Source organism: Aptenodytes patagonicus, chromosome 1, assembly GCF_965638725.1.
Source record: "Aptenodytes patagonicus chromosome 1, bAptPat1.pri.cur, whole genome shotgun sequence".
NCBI lineage: Eukaryota > Metazoa > Chordata > Aves > Sphenisciformes > Spheniscidae > Aptenodytes > Aptenodytes patagonicus.
This window is the reverse complement of record NC_134949.1, coordinates 76,127,384-76,146,712: the sequence shown is the minus strand read 5'-3', so window position 1 is coordinate 76,146,712 and position 19,329 is coordinate 76,127,384. Positions and strand designations below refer to the sequence as shown.

At 45.3% G+C, this 19,329-nt stretch overlaps 1 protein-coding gene across 2 annotated transcripts; it reads right to left on the bottom strand.

The window, feature by feature from the left end:
* Positions 1–991: 991 nt before the first annotated feature.
* Positions 992–8,758, bottom strand: KCNJ8 (potassium inwardly rectifying channel subfamily J member 8). 2 transcript variants are annotated; one of them, XM_076343297.1, is made up of 4 exons: positions 8,321–8,758; positions 7,606–8,052; positions 2,959–3,877; positions 992–2,669 (listed from the first exon to the last, which is right to left on the bottom strand). In XM_076343297.1, the coding sequence occupies exons 2-3, from the start codon at positions 7,968–7,970 to the stop codon at positions 2,977–2,979; spliced, it is 1,266 nt and encodes a 421-aa protein (XP_076199412.1). In that variant the 5' UTR covers positions 7,971–8,052; positions 8,321–8,758; the 3' UTR covers positions 992–2,669; positions 2,959–2,976. The 2 variants fall into 2 exon arrangements, with proteins under 2 accessions (XP_076199412.1, XP_076199407.1); XM_076343292.1 differs by having other exon boundaries at positions 992–3,877.
* Between the last annotated feature and the right edge of the window lie 10,571 nt (positions 8,759–19,329).

Genomic DNA, 19,329 nt, shown 5'->3' with positions numbered 1-19,329 from the left:
CCAGCGACATTGACATCTGCCTGGTAGGCTGTTCACAGAGCCAAAGCATATTAAATGCACGGAATAAGCGATGTCGAATAACGCAGTTCCAGTTACACCATATTATAGGGGGATGGGAATGGTAGGGACACAAATAAGCATGAAGGGATGGCAGTCAGATGATGCTTATACATTATTGCTTCTAATTTTCTAAATTATTATCAATGAGAGGGATGGATGGGTAAATACCAGCATGAACTGTCAGCAGTATTTGGTAGAAATCTCAACTGTCATTCTTGACAGTGTACTTCAAACACAGAAAACTTCAAATTTAAAATGAAGCCCTTTTAATCTGATAAAGTTGCCAGGAAGAATAAATAATTAAACATATTAAACCGTGGTGCTGCCAGCTCATCCCCTCTCGGCAGGCACAATGTTGCAAAGCTGGGTCTGAAACCTGTCCTTCGGTGAGGAATGCAGCTCCCAGCCCCAAAACATCCCCGCCTCTCTCCATGGCCGGCCGGGTGGCTTACCCCGGCTGCTTCTGCTGCCGGCTTCTTCCAGGACTGCAAAACTTGCTCAAGAAAGGGGCTTTGCACTAAGGGATTTCCTGCAAGGAGCAGGAGCACAGCACATATGAACATGACATGCATGACACAAGGGTCTGCCTTGTGTATCTGTTCAGCATCCTTGCATATGACTGAGGTGCCTTAGTGTTACCTCAAAATACCAATATCCCTATAATAACCTTACGGGAAAGAGAGTACATTAGGTGTAAAGCAGAGAGAGACATGAAGGTGAAATAAAAATTGGAAGGAAGACTGTACTTAAGGAGAAAATCAGAAAACGCTTGTGGGTAAAAAAAATCTCAGCTGAAATACTGAGACAGTATTCAGATAATATCAAATTATTACTCAAAAGGACCATGGAAAAGGCTGGGATACAAGAAAGACTAAGAGTATAGAAGAATGAATGGAGAATATGAAGAAAAAAAGGGAAAGAAATAATCATTATTGTCACTTTTTTATTTTGTAGAAAATTTGGGTTTGTACAGCATCTGACTTAACCATTTATCAAACAGACAGCCTCAAAGAAATTCACAGCCCTGGAAATGGGGGCCAGAGACAAATTGTATATACTTCGCTATGACTCTTCTTGGAAGCTACAGATGTTCGTTGTTTGGACACACAATGGACAGATTAATGTCTCCAGATGTTCACCATCCATCCTCCCAGAACATTAATGGGCAGGCCAGGGAATGAATGCTTTTAGCAGAAACTTCGGTTTCCGCTACTGCTTCAGACAAAGTATTTTGTGAGTGTTTATTTTCTGAAGAGCACCTGCTCCAAATGTAGGGAGCATACACTACAGAGCAATGCCCCTCCGTGCCACCCCCCAACACCACACAAAGCCTGCAAACCGTCCATACAAGTGCTGATGAACTGATTCCAAAGAGAATGAGAATCCAGCATTGCTTTTGACTATTTTACCTGATAGGAATAAGCAAATATTTAAAATTATAAAAGTATTTATGTGGTTGAGTGGCTCGGAGAATCAGAACAGTGATAGTACTTCTCTTGAGCCACAGACATAATAAGGCAACTCCTGTAAGAAATTTGAATGGACTGGAATTTGTCCATAATTATACTTCTTATTCACAGAGGAAAAAAACATGCATCAATTTAGCATTACCAAATGTGATATAATTAGTTGTCAAACATTTATTTATTCTTGTAGAAAAAATTGTGATGACATTTTTGGGAAGGCTCTAGATAACAAACGCCCATTTGAATTTTAAGAGAAAAGCTGCTTACCGCCAATTCTCAATGCCATGTCATTTAAAAACATACGTGAAGCACTGCTGAAAAATGGTAATTCAGCAGCAGCACCCAAGTCCCCCTGAAAATTATTCGGATAGTTTTGAAAATACTATCTTTAATATTATTGGCATGGTTCCCTCTCATTCCCATTCGTGAATTCCCACCGTCAAAAAGTAACCTTCTGCTGAAGCAAACAGACTTAATCCTACAAAAAATACTGTAAGTGAAGGAAGTACACTTGTTGCCTTCAGTGTGTGAATCTATAAGAGAAAAAAACCCCAGGATTTGGTCTTCCACTGATATGAAGAGGATGTTAAAGAGGCATGTGCTTTTTTCAACTTGAATAATTTCAGTGAAATGGATGCTCAGGTGGCAGCTGGGAGGACTTGAGTTTCTCAGCTTGGGCTACAGCTACGTTACAGATGTACGCTGTCCCGCAGCGGAGTATCTCACTCTGAGAAGAAGAGCAGTGCTCTGCAAGAGGCCATGCCGTTTCACTGGTTCTTCTGCCGGTGCTGCGCTGAGCGGCACCAGTTTTCCTCTGGGGTGGTCAGGTCACTTCAGCTGACCTGAATTTGCTCTCAAAATGCCTTTGCTATAAACCAATGGAGAGAAGATCTGAAAAACTGAAGGTAAAATCCTGGCTCTTCTCCAGTGAAACCATTGAAGAATTTAGCTACTCCTTTCAACAGAACAAGGAATTCGCCCCAAAAAGATCGATATCCAAATATCCCACACAAAATCTGTGGGAGCTGTTGTATGCAGCAGCTTTGAAAAAGCACTCACTTCTGCCTGCAGGGGGGTAACCCACTTACATAGAAAAAAACCCACATTTTGTGACAGCCGGCAGAAAAAGATAAGAAAGAGACCCTGGATAGGAAAAATAAGATTAAAAAAATTAGCATGCCATTAAACCAAGTATAAATACACATTATATTACATGAGTGAACTGTGTTTTCTTTAGTGTACATGCCATTTTTAATTAATTCATACACTAAGTGCTAAAGTGTTTCCTAATGCCATTAGGTGGTGCTTTCAGTAAGTATTAGAATAAATAGTTCTTGCACGGTTCTTTTCTGCATCATGTTCTCATTTTCTTAAGTAAGAGAAAATTTAAACAAAACACCACGGGTGCCTTCTCCTTCTGAAGCCCACTGACCTCACACAGAGCTGTGTATCACGTTTCTGAAGCACTTTGGTTTCCCTCAGGCGTGATAAACTGCACTTTGGGTACGATGAGGGAGGGGTTCGTTCTCCGCATGGAGTTGCTCCTCCGAATGGAGTTGTTTCTCCTCATGGAGTTGCGTTTCCGCAGAGAGTTTTGGTGGGACAGCTCACTCTTCTGCAGGGTCTGGATGAGAATGGATGGCTTCTCGTCGAGCTCTCGAGCACTGCAACGTGGTGCTGCCACTTTGATGGTGTTGCCAAACTTGGAGTAGTCGACTGCGTACACGCCTTCCTCTTCAGTGACGATGGGCACAAAGCGATGACCCCACAGGATCTCCTCTGCTATGTAGGAGGTTCTTGCCTGCGTCGTGATGCCAGTCGTTTCTACGACTCCTTCAAGTATCACGATGAGCTCCAGGTCCTGGAGCGCCAGGTCAGCAGCGGAGATATCGTAAAGAGGACTCCGCTTGTCTATGACATGACAAATGATTAAGGGAGCCACAAGGAAAATATTGTTGCTTTCAATGGGGTTATCCACAGGGATATCTACTTGGTGAATGGGTATGACTTCTCCTTCAGGGGTCGTAGTCTTCCTCACAACCTGGATTCTCACTGAGGCGCTAATGATCATGCTCTTCCTCAGGTCTCCCACTCGAAACATGAAGCAAAGTTTGCCATTTCGAACTGCAATTACCGCCTGCCGGCTGAAAATCAAGGTCTCAGCCCGCCTGTGAGCTTGTGCGGTTTTCATGAATATGCAGCCCAGCATGACAGCGTTGATGATCAGACCCACAATGTTCTGCAGGATCAAGACCGTGATGGCCAAGGGACATTCCTCTGTCATCATCCTGCCCCCAAAACCAATGGTCACCTGAACTTCAATGGAGAAGAGGAAAGCGGAAGTGAAAGACCTAGAGAAGAAGATTGCACAAAGTTAACTCTAAGGACATCGAACACAAACTGAGAAGCTATTAACACATACTATCTAGAAACAAACTTAAGGACCTATTTGTACAGTCCTGGTACACTTAAGCCTTCTGTTAACACCAGCAAAAGCATTGCATGCTCGGTGACTCCATTTTTGTATGATCAGTGCAGTATCTGATGGTGACGGGGAAGACTTCAGAGCCTGAACTCCTAAAAGACCGTCTGTAACACTAGATGTCCCTAAGAAGCTCACTAGATCCTCTGTTCAGGAACACATGCTACCCACTGTGTTAGTCGACAGTGCTGTAACACCTGGGCTTTCCACCTTCTCCATCCCATGAAGCTCTTGGTGGAAAGTGGTGGTTTTGGCAATAGTGAGCAATCAGCTGGCACACCGAGATTCTTCCACCAGCCTGTGCAGGGGAAGGAAATGGGGAAAATGGCAGCATTTCACTCATGCTGCCTAAGTCGTGACCCCCTTTAGCAGGATTTCCTGGAGGGAAAGGGGACGCTCCCAGATTTGTGACACTTCCCAAACCCTTGTTTGCCTTGTGACTGAGCCCGCAGGATCAGGCTGCAGAGAGAGGCCAGTGGCCTCTGCACATCATGGCAGGAGGACGACGCTGTGACCCAGGGTTTGGGTTTAGCTCACTGCCATGGCAAGACTAGCTGGTAAATTTCAACACAGGAGTGGGCTGTAGAAATGTGGGTTAAGTTAAACATCCTTAATATGCTATAGTGCTGGACAGAGGATGCTGTCCACAAACTTTCCCAATACATTATTTATAGTAGTCCACAATGCCATATTCCCTGTATACACCAGGGTCTTTCATTTCCTTTTATAACCAGATACATCCTTCACCATCATCTCTTATGCCCTAAATCAGTATCCTGGGGTTTATCTGGTAGACATGCAGCACGTTGGGTCTCATATGAACCAATATCATAGTCACCCTTTTAACACAATGCAATCCACCAACATTTGAAGCATTACCATGCTCAGCATGGCTTTACCTGTGGAAAATATATGTCCTGTCCACAAAGATGGTTCTAAACCATTCATTGGTTTTCGTTTGCTTTTCAATTAATCTGCTTTTAAATAACTTTTTTTTTTTCCCTAACCATATTTTCAGTGAAGCTGGGGTCATGAGGAAACATTAAAATAGCACAGGCAATATCAGGGATAATTTTCTGTAGAATGAGAAAGTTCACCTTTCAGAAAACCAGCCAGTGATTGCAGAAATATCTTTGAAAGAACTTTGTTCTTTTTTTTTTGCCTTTTCTATTTTTTTAATCTTTGGCAGGTTCCCTTGTATTGAGGGGTTTATTTTTGCATTTCACTCTGAAGAAATCAGGGATGAAGGAGTTAATTAATAGAATTCACGGAATGATTTCTTATGTTCATGAATATTCAGTTACATGCATAATGAAGCTGCTGGTTTAAACTTAATTCAGCTTAACTCAACTTAAAGCTCTGTGGAGTAAATATTCTGATTTCCCTTAACAGTACTCCTTAAAAAAAAAAAAAGAAAAGAGAAGAGAACCCATCTTTCTACAGTGGAAGTAACTGAAGCAGCAAGTTTGTACAGCGTTTTGACCATGTGATGAGGGAGCCAGAAGCTCCAAATCACACTATTCCCAGGTCCTTCCCTTTAGAGCTGTGTAACAGTTTTCCTCTTTGGATAATGCTTGCTTTGTGTGGCAAAGAGCTGCAAGACTTAGAAATTTCTGCAGTACTTTGAAAAATTAAAGTGCTGTGCAAGTTCTAGGCACTGTTTAAAATTTCCAAAAACCAGGTTTCCCATAAATCTGTCATGGCACCTACCCAAGAAAGCTCTCCTGAAATATCTGTGGGCCTAAGTCTCAAGAAAGTAGGTTAAAAAATATTTGCCATTATTTTGGCATACATATCATTGCAATATTAAATATATTTTACATCCAAGAACTCACCATTCTTAAAAATGTCAGCAATCATATTGCTATTTCACAACTTATCCAAAGCGGTAGCCATATTTAACAGGATGACGTATTTCACCGTGAAGAGTAAAGATTTTCCATGGCTTGGACATGGACACTTGAGCAGCTCTTGGCTGAACCACCCCCGTTACTTGCACGAGGGAGTGACATGTGTTCTTTGTGATGGGCTAAACCAGAAAGTTACACCGGTTCATCTGCTCCGCTGTTTCACACCCCTCCAGGCTGTCCTTGCAGTGGAGGTTAGCAGCCATCCTGGAAGAGCCGCCTGTGTGGGGCTGCCGCAGCTGGGGCTATGGGGAGGGAGCGAGGGGCAGAGCCGTGGCCGTGGGTCTGCCTCACCCCAGCGGCACGAAGCCCTCGGCAGCCGGCTCAGGCTCTGCGGGGTGGCCCCGGAGCCCCATGGGGTGGGCCAAGCCGAGGGGGCTGCCAACCAAGCGGAGGGACGTCCCCCTGGCTGACCCTGAAGATCAGTACACCTGGCGCGGTGTAGCTCCTCACTAATTCGGGTTGGACAAATCCCACAAATCCCAGAAACACCGGTGTTACACCCCAGCGGGTGCAAGCTGGGTCATGACGTCTCATTTAAGAGGCGACTGCTTGTGGCCAGTTATTGGAAAAGAAATAAGGCAGCAACGCCCCCGCCCCGCCCCAACCCCCCAACCTAATGAAGATTAGCTTGGAAAAATCCCCATTTCCTTTAGCTTGGAAAATCCCCATTTAGCAAAAAAGCGTCAAAACAAAGAGAGAATGAAATCTCCGCTCCTTCATGAGCCAGATACAATGTCCCTTCAAACCCCGTGAGGTGCCTCAAACCTATGTGCAGGAGAAAGGAGAAAAGGGAAGCGGATACTCTGATGTCTCAGCGGACCCTGCAGCCACCCCCAGCCCCTCACAGCACTGCAATGTGTAACGGCAACTGATCTGGGGCAGTCTGGTTGTACCGAATCAGGATTTTTCTGCTTAAAAACCTAGTGCTACAAAAAGAGATTTTACTGATGAGATGACGAAGCGATCTTATTGCTTAACCCCACCTACAATTAACAAACACTCTTCTATTCCGGGTATGTATGTGTAAGTTTATCGGTGCCTTGAAAATTGTCATGGCTTTGGGGATGGAGAGTGAAATACTTTAATGGGGACATTTAACCTAGTAGTCCCTTAAGCTTTCACTGTCTGACACATCATGTTCGCCATGGAAACTGTTCCTCTGTCAAACTGCTGGCCTTTGGCTTCATCAAGGTATTTTTGAGCACCCCATATTTAGCTGTCTAATCAGAGTCATCTTGAAAGACATCTAGTTTTGCCCTAAGTGGCACTTTTCCCGCTAGCCCTGCCTGACACCCATGGCCAGTGCCCTGCCTCTCAGGCACCGCTTTTGGGGTGGCCACCTTTTGATGGCGCGGCTCACGGCTCGCACCACGCTGGGGATGCTCCCACTGCTGTAGACAACGTTACAATACATATAACACATACCCACTCTTGTAGCAGGCTCTTATCTCGACAGGCAAGGTATGTTACCCACAGAGTGTGGAGACACATGAAAAGCAGCAGGTCTCCCTCTCTTTCAGATCCTGTAAGGAATCAAAGAAATCTACAGTACAGTATTTTCCAAGCCCAGAAGGCTTGCTGAATTTACGTAATCTAGAGGAAAACACTGCACTTTTCAATTGTCTCAACCAAACACAACGGTTCATGTAAACCAAAAGCTGCACTCATCCCACCGACCGTACTTTACCTGACACACGTCACGCATGGTGTCCACTTCGTGCTGTTCGTAGTGCTTTCTGTGCTTGGGTCCATGTCACCGTGGGCAAAAGCCACCAGCCACCACATCATGGCGAAGAGCAGCCAGCTGCACAGGAAGGACATAGTAAAGATGACCAGCGTGTGACGCCACTTCAGGTCCACCAAGGTGGTGAAAATGTCTTGCAGGAATCGCCCCTGCTCGCGGATGTTCTTGTGTGCCAGGTTGCATGCCCCGTTCTTGGCGATGAAGCGGGCTTTGCGTGGCCGGTCTCGGATGCGCGGCTTGCGCAGGTTCTCGGCAGCGATCCGTGCCAATACATACTCTTCAGGGATGATACTCTTCCGAGCCAACATCTTCCTGCCACCATAGTCCACTCAGTGAGACGCAAAATGGGGGGTGGTCCCTCTAGCACGTCTCCGCAGGGCTCACTCTACCCTGCAAAAAGAGAGAACCTGGTCAGATTTGTCACCTATGCACTACAGCAAGCAGCCCCGACTAGGTACCCCCTACCAACAACCATTACATTAAATGTCACTGTATGACTACTTATTCCACAGTGCCCTCCCTCTTTCAAGCCATCATTTTTATATGAGCAATTGGTATCAGCTCGTAACAGAAACGGAAGATGCTATTTTGACACTCCTTGCAGGAAGGGTGGCTGCAGAACAGTCTTGCAAACTTGGTGTAAAGTAACATGACGTACGACAGGTCGGTTCCTCAGGCTGTTTCTCCGGGAGATAGCCGTGCCCAGGTGGGTACCGCAACACGGAGCACGAAGTGATTCGCATCCTTCAGGACCTGAAGAATCGGACTTCTCTGGTTTGAACCAAGGCTAGTCTGCAGAGAGACCGTGGAGATTCATTTCTTACGGCTATAGCCCCGCGGCACAGCCAGGAGCCCTGCCGAAAGCCCCCGTCCAGTCCCCCGCAGGCATCACAAGAAGGAGCGGAGCTGGAGGTGCGGCAGGCAGGGAACGGGACTCCACGGAGCAGTCGGTCGCATTTCCCCTTCGCAGCTCTCCTTCCTTTCCGGGATTAGGCGGGGAAACCCTCCCTTTATTCCCAAACTTTGTCCCCCAAACGGGTGACAGAACAAACCTACGGAAAGCCCGGCTTCCCGCAGCTCCCCGCCGGCTGGCCCGTCCCACCGGGGGAGGGCAGGGGCTGCCTGACCCCCGCCGCTCCGCAGGGACCCCCCGCCCCGGCACGGGGCTCAACCGGCCGCCGCCCCGCCGCCACTTACCGCAGCGCGGCGGGGCGGGACGCGGCCGGGCCGGGCCGGGCCGGGCCGGGCGGGGCGGAGCGGAGCGGGGCGGGCGGAGCGGAGCGGAGCGGAGCGGAGCGGGAGGCCCGGCCGGTTGGGCCCCGCAGCCCCGGGCCGGGGCCGGCGGGGGCTGGGCTGAGCGGCGGGCGGCCGCGGGGAGCGGCGGGCAGGGCGGCCCGGCGTGGCTGGGTGCGGTGGGGGGGCACGGGCACACACGCGCGCCCTTCCTGGAGCCGAGCGGTACCTGCGGGAGATGGGACGATGGGGCATTTCAGGCTGGGTCCAGCAAATGTAGCGGAGGAGCAAGGTGCTTACACTGGCTGCTCGTGCCTTTTCGGTAGGGAGCTGGCTCGCTCTGGATGCGCAAAGCCAACCCCCGGCCGCAGCAGGGCAGCGGCAGGCTTGCTTGCTTCCTCTGGTAAGCCAAGAGCTGTGCCTTTTTTAACTTTATCTTGCCTCGAATCTCGCTGAGACAGCTTACAGGCAGAAAGCGAAGCATGTGCGTAAGTGTTTGGAGGACCAAAGCCAGAATCTCATGGCCTTTGCCGCTTTTGACAAACTTAATTACCTGTTTCTGCAAGAAAAAGAATAAAAAAAGACATCGCTTTTTATGGTTCACAGTTCTTGTTGGGCACAGAGTCAGGCCCGTTATAATGTCTAGCTGGTGTAACGGGCATTGGCAGATGGGTATTTGTATATGGGATGGGTACAGGAGAAATTACGCACGATGGCAAAAAACAAACAGTGGAATTGCAGAAGTTCGTTCTTTTTCCCACAGGTCAAGGTTTACAGTTTTGGCTCTTGTGTTTAATGGAAACTTGCATTCTTGGAAATTGCAGCTTTTTTTCCGAAGTCTTAGGGTTTGTAGTAGGAAGAATAAACAGTACATCAACTTCATGAAAAGATCTAAATTTACATTTTAATGAAGCAAAGTGCAGAGATTTCAGTGTGTCAGCTTAACTCCTCCATGCCCAAGGAATATGTGTGTGTACAGTAGTGAGGTTTCTAAAGTTTTCAGTGTATCACGCAAGTGAATGACCGATACAGTATAAAATTTATACAGGACTTAATACCTTACTTCTCTCTGTAAACAGGAGAAAGAAAGAAACGCTTGGCAGGTCTGCTGCAGTCAGGAAGGTTTTAAGTGTATTCAGGCTTGGAAAAATTGAGAAGGTGCATTTGACAGGCAGTGTAATCCTCAGCTTGAAGATATCCACCCTGTCGAACACATGCATGTGCTCAACTTTAAATAGATGAGTGATTCCTGGAAATTTTTCTAGCACTATCCTTTTCTAATACCAGATGTCCAGTAGTCAGAAAAGACACAGGCTCAAAGCCCCAGCTGTATTAGGCAATTAGCTAAACATTTGTGTATGAAATTAACTTCAGGCAGATGACCAGCTCCAGCCTGAAAAATCAGGATCTAAAACAATTATCTTTAGGTTCTAACCAGACTCTCAGTAAAATACATAAAGTCACTTGGGTGGGTATCTGCAGGATAAGCGTCACTGGTGCCAGCTATGGCACTATGTCGTCTGGGCTCAGAGAACTCAGGATGTTACTCTGCTACAAATGAGGTGGCAGAGACTGGTCTTGGGGGGCTGACTCATCTGTTTAATGCAGCCTCCAAAAGGGCAGCTCACTTGGGTGTAACTATTCAAAATAACGGGTATAATACACATGCAAAAAAGTTCCTTTTCCTTTTTTCCTTTTCCTTCTCCTTTTCCTCCCCCTTTTCCCCCTCCTTTCTTCCTTTTAGTTCCTATGAAGTATTTGTTCCATGCTAGGGCTAGAAACAAGATTGATGTTCCCCAATATGGCTGCTAGCTGCATCTCAACAAAATAAAGAAATGTCTGGGAACTGCATAGAAACCCCCCTCCTTCTTCATAAGATCCTTGAATTATATTCTTTTGCTTCTGACACAAATTTACTCATGTCACATGCCCAATGGCACAGTTTCCTCTGAAGTTATTATTGAAATCCACAGCTTTATAAACAGGGACACAGAACCACGAAGAGATGTCACTTTTATTTACTTGCCACCTTAGAGCATAACCCACCACTGTGATTGTGTTCAGCCTCAGCCCCTTCTCACTCTGCCAAGGCCCCTCAGCTGCTGGCATGCTCCTTGCCCTGTCTCTGCTGGCAGTGACTGGGACTGTGTGACACAAAGTTAGCGCGTGGATTAGCAGCTAGTTTGGCAAAATGGACCAAAATCATCTTCGAGGGCAGGTGGGAGCAAGGATGGACCTTCCTCAAGCTGGTCAGGTGGAACAGAAACTGCCGCCAGCGCTGGTACTGTCAGAGACCCCTACGACCTCTCAGCACCACTTGTTCCCCGCTAACTTGCTGGAGGTTTCCTCCCCCTTAATTGAGCACCGTGCAGAGGCCTGATTTTTTGTAGCTGAGATAGGAAGGGGTCCCACCAAACACACACAAATAATCTTGGCACAACCCCAGTGTGATTAAATAAAAGTTGTTGATCGTTTTCCCCGTCATCATACATTGGAAGAAAAGTGCTCGTAAAATCCCGTCTTACCATCTCCACCTGTTCTGTACTGAAAGAGCTTCCCCCTCACAGGAGGGGATGCTTTCCTCCTCTCTTACACTTGAGATTAGCTTCGAGGAAGTCTGCTGGGCCACGACTGCCGGGGTGTGAAGATCAGGAGCACCAGAACTATTCCCTCTTCCTGGTTAAACATTATGAGACATGATTTTGAGCACAGCATCCACTTCCCCAAGTTACAGTGTATGAATACGCTCTGGAGAATGACAGCTACGAAAAATGTTCCCCTTTGCCCTTTTAAATACTTGCTTGGTTGCCACATGAACATTTAAGTCTGAGATTTAAGTAATAGCTGGGAAAATCTCCCAAAATGACTCCTAACCCTTTTTATAAGGAACATAGTGTCTGAGTGCTGCAAACACAGCCTTTTCAGGCAAAAAATGATCAGAATTGATGGCAGGTTTGGGTCCAGTTTTATTACGGCCCATCATGCATCTCTCTTCTTGCTGTTTCATTTCCCCTCCACCCACAAGAGTTACTGATATTCACTTTCCAATTATGCCTATCTAAAAAAGGATTAAATAATGTGCTTAGACATGAATCTGAAATTTCCACATTATAGTTGTGTCCAGCCCTTTCAGAAAATCCTGCTTTGTAATAAGTTTTGTTTGAAATTCTAATCTTAGCTTAGAGATAGGATGACTTTGCAGGCGTCCAGAGATGTCATGCACTCAGCACAAGGCTTCCACAAAGACACAAAGCTGATAAGCCATATTCGGATAGCATGGATGAACTCTTCCCCAGCTGAACTGGCAGTAGATCCATCAAACATGAAAGAGCAGAAACTGCAAACTAAGGGCGTCTGTTACCCTGAACCAGCTTTTTTTTTCTGTTTCATGCAAGAGCAGCAGGACAAAAATAGTCTTTATCATCAAAATACATGTAACTAGTGCCCCTCGTCCAATATTACTAAGTTGCATAGCGAAGTGTGTAGATGTTCTGTGGGTTTGTTGGCAGAGGGATTGCTTCCCATTAAAACTCTCTGGTTGGGACAGGATACCTCTGCCTTGTTTGATGAAATCTGGTACTCTGACTTCTCTGTGCGTGTCAGGCTATGGGGTGCAGCCTGTTGACCCTGTGCAAAGCTAGCAATAAGTTGGCAGTTCTGTAAATCTCTGTTATGGTACTTCCAGTGCTGACAAACAGGGTCTGGTGCATTTGTCACCAGGAGTTTAGTATTTTCTATCCCCCTGCATGTAGTCACCGGGTATCAGATGGGGTGATATGTTGTGGTTTAGCTTCTGCAGTTCAGTGAGCTGATGGGCACTGCTGGCCATGGCGAAGGTATTCCCTACCTTTGTATCTGCTCCCTGCATAGCACGGGGAAGAAAGAGAGAGCCGCACCATCTTGGGTAAACTGTCTTAAGTGGCAGTAGCTATATCCCCTAGAGCGTGTCCTTAGCTCTTCAAGCAGGTCTGAGCTTGCTATAGTTTGAACAGCATTAGGCTGACTTCAGACTACCTCTGCTTGCGGCTGGCTCCATGGGCTTCGTGGGCAGTGATACTCCAGCCAAACCTGTCCAGAGCTGGGCCCCTGCTGCTGCTTGCAATGCAACACATGTTCCCGTGCTGGCTCCCGTGGCCTCTCCTAGGAAGCGCTGCTGCCCTTTGAGGGCTCACCTGGTACTGCAGAGGGTCAGCACATGGGCCACCAGTGTGCATCAGTGAGAGAGGGCACGGTCCTAGAGAAATGCATTCAGCCCCTTAGTGTGAGGGAGCAGCCAGGGAACCATCTTGGGCTGGGGCTGCAGCCCCTGGCCTCCTGCACAGTCAGCAGTGTGGGGGAAGAAAGGGGGAGAGGAGAGGAAAGATTATCACACCCGAATTACATGGTTCCTACAGTCATCTGATTTACGACATCCAACATCTTTTAGCCTCTGTTTCCCTAACTCCACCTCTGCTCCAGGGACATGCATGAGCCAAGAAAGGGGTAGTTGAAAGAAATGCCTTGTCCTCCAGGATATACCTTATATTCACTCTCTGCTATAAGCCCTAGCCTCATTTCGCTCTAGAGGTGACCACATCATATTAAATCCTTGCGCAAAACCCAGTAAGATTTCTTGCAGCCCCACACTACTTATCGATCTCCCTATCTTTGTCTTTAATTTTAGCTGTGTGTTTGTTTCTTCCCAGATCTCTCATTTATAGTGCAGGCTGAAAACCAAAGGCCGCACTTTGCTGAGCCTCAGTGCTACAGAGATTCAGCCTGTCACAACACCTCTGTATCAGAAACGCTGGTACCGCGTTTTTGCCCAGTCCACCTTTTAGGTCATGGTATCCCTGACCAGCAAAGCTAGGTAATCCTCTTGTTTTTCAGTTCACGGTAGATATTAGCTCCCACATACTTCAGTTTAAGCCTTTAGCTCAAAATACAGAAGTACTGTACTGTCACACCTGGGACTTACCCAAGCCAGTCTCTGCTACAGGGTGAGACAGCAATAGTCAAAGTGGTACAGCATTTTTCCGATACCTGATGCTCTGAAGTACGTCTGTCACGTTACATGCCCCTTCCTGGAGCAGGAGTTTCTTCTAAGGCTCTGGAAAGAGATCAGTTTGGGATTGTTTCTTTGCCTCCCCATGCCGTAATTTATGGAAAGGCTGTAAATCAGTTTCTAGGTAGGTTGAACATGGTTACAGTAAGTCTCTAGCTCTGTTGCTAATTCACTGGAGTGTTCTTTCCCTTAGGCGCTTCTCCCCTCTGTCTTGCTGGCTATTTCCTGATGACTTTTTTTCTGTGGAAAAACTGGCTGCTGACCCATCTCTCTATGATGATTCTCATTTCTGAGTTTACGGGCCAGACCAACCTCTGAATAGGCCGAGTAGAGATGTGAACTCTTTGCCTCCTCTAGCTGGTGGAGATGTGGATGCTCCACTTCCCACTCTTTGCCAAACTCTTATGATCAGTCATCAGATGGAGGCATCAAATGGTTTAGTTTCACTGATGGATGAAACCACAGTGCAGGAGGACTTCCTACAAGCTCCTAACCAGCTGCACAGTGCCAAGGTGGCTTCCTGCATCTGGGGTGGAAGAGCTTCAGTACCAGTAATTCATACCACCAGGGCATTGGGGAAAAGGTAAATGAGAGTTTGGACTCCTTAGCATCTTCCTCTTGCATTCCTCCATTTTTTCCCCATAGGTCTACCCGTAGCAGACTACACTCAAAGCAGCAGAGCTCTCCGAACATCTGAGCTGTTCCGCGACTCAAAAGAGTCTCAGAGCATGGTCTGCTAACCTGCTCCTCAGCGACCAGGCACAGCTCTGTACTTTCCTTGGGGTCATTGCCCTCTTCCCTCTGCTCAATCTCATCTCAGATTTCCACACAACATTTGGATTTTAAGTCTTGTGGGGCAGGCATTTCCTCACTAAATGATATCTCAAAGTGTCTAATACCTGAATTTTTTAAAACATCTTCCACTGCAATGTTGTTTCTCCAATTCTTCCATGGCAGGGTTTTGGCTTGTGTCGGGTGGCACCCTCCCACCCAGTAACCAGGCACAGCTTGGATGTAGGATGCCCCAAGCATGGTCCAGAGACTGTTCTAAATGCGCAGGATGGACAAGGCAACCTTATTTTGGGATAGCTGTGGTTTTAGACACACGGGTGCTCTCACTGTGCCACTTTTCCCATTTTATTTAGCAGTGTAGGTGGAGCCTAAGAGTTGGCTCTAGGAACAGGTAAAGCTGCCTCTGGTGGCAAAGTGCTGGAGGCAGCAAAAACCCAGAAATGAAGACAGGGTATGTACTCCTACTGCTGGGACAAATGATAGCTGCCATTTCTCTTCTCCTTTTCTTCTGGTGGTATCTGGAGCAACAAAGCCAGGTATTGAGGGTATCGAGGGCTTTTCATTCCATCTCCTTGTCCAAACTGTACTTATTCCTCTTGTGTAGCAGGAGCCAGAAGGCTTCTGGCTGGCTTCAGCCTCAGAGTAATATAACAGAATTTTGTCTCCTCTTCTGAGAAGCCCAGAGCTGGCTCAGAGGGCCGTACCACCGGCTGAAGGAGATTTTTCTTCTGATTTGTGAAATGGAATTTTTTTGTATCTCCATCTTTGTGCTTCCAGGTCCCCTTGCCTACAAGGGATTGATATCTCTGCTGGCTGCAGAGTGAGGGTTAAATTAAGATTATGCCATTGATGGAAGGTAGATGCCATCTCTCACCTTAAGATCGTATCACAGAATAACTGGCAACTCCGAGCCCTCTGATCTCGGAATGCTGTGGTGAGACCTGGAGAAGTAGATGGCCCCAAACCCAAATGATTCAGCCATGAAAATCTGCAGTACTCGGAGCCTCTTAGAACCTCACGTTCCTGCCTCTGATGGAGAGGTCTAATGGTCATAGCTGGTATTGCTGAAAGAGTAAGGGCCTAATCTAGCCAGCACGATAAAAACACATATAACCATTAAATATGAATCTCTAACTTTCTGTTTTTCAAAGAATATGCTGCTTTGGGGCATCTGTAACTGTGATACTGAAGGGTGGTGGTTCTGGACCATGTCATTTACACGAAGCTGCATTAGTTCCTTAGTTACATGGTTAAATATTTTACTGGACGTTTAAGTGATATTTATGGATGTAAGCTGGTACAGCCAGAAAACCCTGAAGTAAATTAAAGGGAGAGTTAAGAAGTGTCATGGGAATAGCTATGAGACACTCTTATAGGCAGTGCTAGCTGGCACTTTTCATTACTTATTTATACCTTTTATCCAAAGGATGTATAACCATGTAATGTATTTATATATAAAATGGACTGATACGCGTACATGGGAATGAATGCACTGGGCAGTGAAATGTGCAACATGGTAACATGTGAGCTGAATGCTGCATTATTATCTAGTAATTCATATGATGAAAATCTCTATGTTCAATGAAAATGAAAGAAGGCATCTTGCACGTCATGAATGTCAATTAGACCAAATAAAAACTAATTTTTTTAATATATCTTTTTAAGTCACTGCTTGTTTATAGTCTCTTCAGAATGTGGCTTATTATATTAGAGAAATGAACAGCTCCTGCCAGGAATGTCTGTTATGTTTGCATGGGTAGTGTCTGGCAGCAGACAGATCCTATCAATAGTGAATAATTAATAATAACTATGTAGTAAATAGATTAAGACTTTTCTAAAAATCTCTCTTCTCTTGAAGGATTACATTTGGCAGCTTCTCTGAACTCCATGGCTTCGTACAAGCCAATACTCTAAAGCTGTCCTGCCAAAACAGCATCAGCAGATTGCTAATTTGTAAGAGTCAGAGAGCTTCTGCCTCACAACAATTTTCTGATAATCTGAAAACCTGATAATCTTTCCCCACTATTCCACACAGAGGTCAGTTCTGGTGGAGAAAAACCAGAGCAGTAAAAAACCAATGTGGAAATGATTGGGATGTTTGCATGGCAATGAAGAATTTGATTTACAGTTTTGTTTTCAGACTTTTTTTAGTACTTTCTTAGTTTTGCCTTTGAGAGGATTTATTTCCAAAGAAACTAAAGAGCTCTTTGCATGCCATCATTGAATTCATATCAGAGAATTTACATTACATATTTTGATTTTAAATTAGGCTTTCAAAAGATACTACTTGAGGATATAAAATAGTAAATGTGCTGAATTAATTTTTGCTTTTAAACACATTTCATGGGAGAATCATTGCTCCAGAGAGATTTAACAAGTAGCAGTGTGGTTTCACTAGATATTTTAGAACTGATTTTATTGGCAGTATCACACTGGGGATGCTGGGCCATAGTGCTTGCAAGGGAAACATACTCCAACTTTTGCCACTAGATAATGGAAACATGATAATGAAAACATGGCCCTGGTCCACAGCTTTTTTTATAAAGGTAGCTCTTTGCCTCAAATACATTATATCTCCATTTGTGCTAAAATGCCTACATAGCTTGTGTAAAATGTATGTGTGATGTTTCCTTCAGTTTCTCATGACACGTTAGCAGAATGCTATGTGAATGTATTGGCATCTTTTCACAACAAAGCACAAGAGCCCATTGCTTTAGGAAGCAAAAAGAACACAATTAATTAAATCAATTTATTGTATAAGAAGTTTGAAGAGGCCTACTTGACCACATTCAAAATTGATTTTAAGAAAACATAATTCAATACAATTACTTTTTGCTGACAGAGGTTTTGCATATAATGAGATGCCAAATCCTTTGGGCCATATTCATGTTGGTACTAACTGAATTCCACGGAGGTGTATTAATTTATAGCAGAGGTGTTCTGCTAGTTTACGCTAACCTAAAAGGGGCTCATCCAAGTGCTTGAGAAGCTTTTGAGAATATATTCTTTCAGCTGAATGATACAATTGGGAAAAGCAGGCACGCTCTTGCAAATAAAGAACTTTTCCAGGTCTGCAATGAAACTGGAACTTATAAACGCTTGAGATACCTCTTCTGCATATCAATTTGCCTAACAAAGCAATGATCTTTCCCTGCAGACTTTGCCTTGCTTATGCCCCTGGCTTATCAGAGCTATCCCAGTCTTCTATAGGGAAGTTTCCTGCCTTGCAGGAAATGCCAGTGGATCAGTGCATCCTCTTCCATTTATACATGGCTAAAAATCCCACTGATTGTCTATCTCTCCTCTCAGAGGCTCCCTGAGGCTATAAAGTTAGCAAATGAAAAGGCAGGGCAGACATCTAGTTCAAGCTCATTGCTTAGACTCCTTCTGCAGACGTGGGTAAGAGACAGGCACCTCCAGTGGGCGAATCATCCCGTTGACTGACGTGACATGGATCTTTGCCTGGCATTGAGAAAAGCATACTTTTGTTCTTAGAAATCTTTCTTCTGAACAGAAAAGAAATGAACCTTGAGTTGCTTGTACCATACACTTCTTCAGAATAGAAGATCGCATGTGTGGGTTTGTGTATAAGCATACACATATACAGACAACTTACTGTATATCAAATAGAAAACTTATCCAGGTGGTTTTAAGAGGTCTTCATAACAAAGCAAAGGGAGTATGAACAGTTAGTTAGAAGGGACTCTTTGAAAGAACATAATATTAATCTAAAACAAGTTTGAAGTTACAAAAAATCAGCCACAAACTCAGGTCAGAATTAGGAGTCCTCACAGCCACTGACTTGATTTATTTCCTTTAAAAAAACCCCAAACCATCTTTCCTATTTTGTAACTATATTGTTTGAAATGTCAAGTCCAAATAATTGTCATGCTCCCAAAATCCCTGAAGCGTAAATAACAATTAGCAGAACACAAGTGGTTCAGGCAAAGCTATTCATAAGGGGATTCTCATCGTCTTTCAAGCTGCGATTGCCCGGAACACATCATCAAAATAATTCACCTTAGATGAATCCCAGCATCCACTGTGCTGATGTAGATCCCCAGCAAAGTGAATAGATGGAGAGATCTGTTTTAAGCACTGGATCTTGAGGAGGACAAAGCTTCCCCTTGCTACCTGTCAACAGTGTTGCTTTACGGCAGAGGCTTGTGGACCTGCTTCAAGAACTACTTAAAACCCCTACAGTGTGTTTCCCAGCACAAGTAAGTTTTGGCTTAGTAATAAACACAAAGGTTGTATGGGATATTTCTAGTTTAGAAGAAGCAGTAATGAGCAGCTAGCTGTTATGAGTTTGATGAAAGACCACATACAGGAAGGGAGCAGTCTCATCCGTGCCAGCCATTAAACCCGGCTGAAGGAGTGGGAAAGATAACCCACTGGTTGCAAATCAAAGGTGGAAAAACACTCTTGTGGCTCCACAAGCAGTTGCACAAGCAGTTTCAGTACTGAAAGGGGGCCTACAGGAACGATGGGGAGGGACTCTTTATTAGGGAGTGTAGTGATAGGACGAGGGGGAAGCGGTTTTAAACCGAAAGGGGGTAGATTTAGGTTAGATATTAGGAAGAAATTCTTCGCTATGG

Coding starts and splice junctions, on each gene's coding strand:
- KCNJ8 (XM_076343292.1), bottom strand. CDS start 7,970: ATGTTGGCTCGGAAGAGTATCATCCCTGAAGAGTATGTATTGGCACGG. Junction 3,878..7,605: donor CCATGCGTGACGTGTGTCAG/GTAAAGTACGGT, acceptor CTTCTTCTCTAG/GTCTTTCACTTCCGCTTTCC.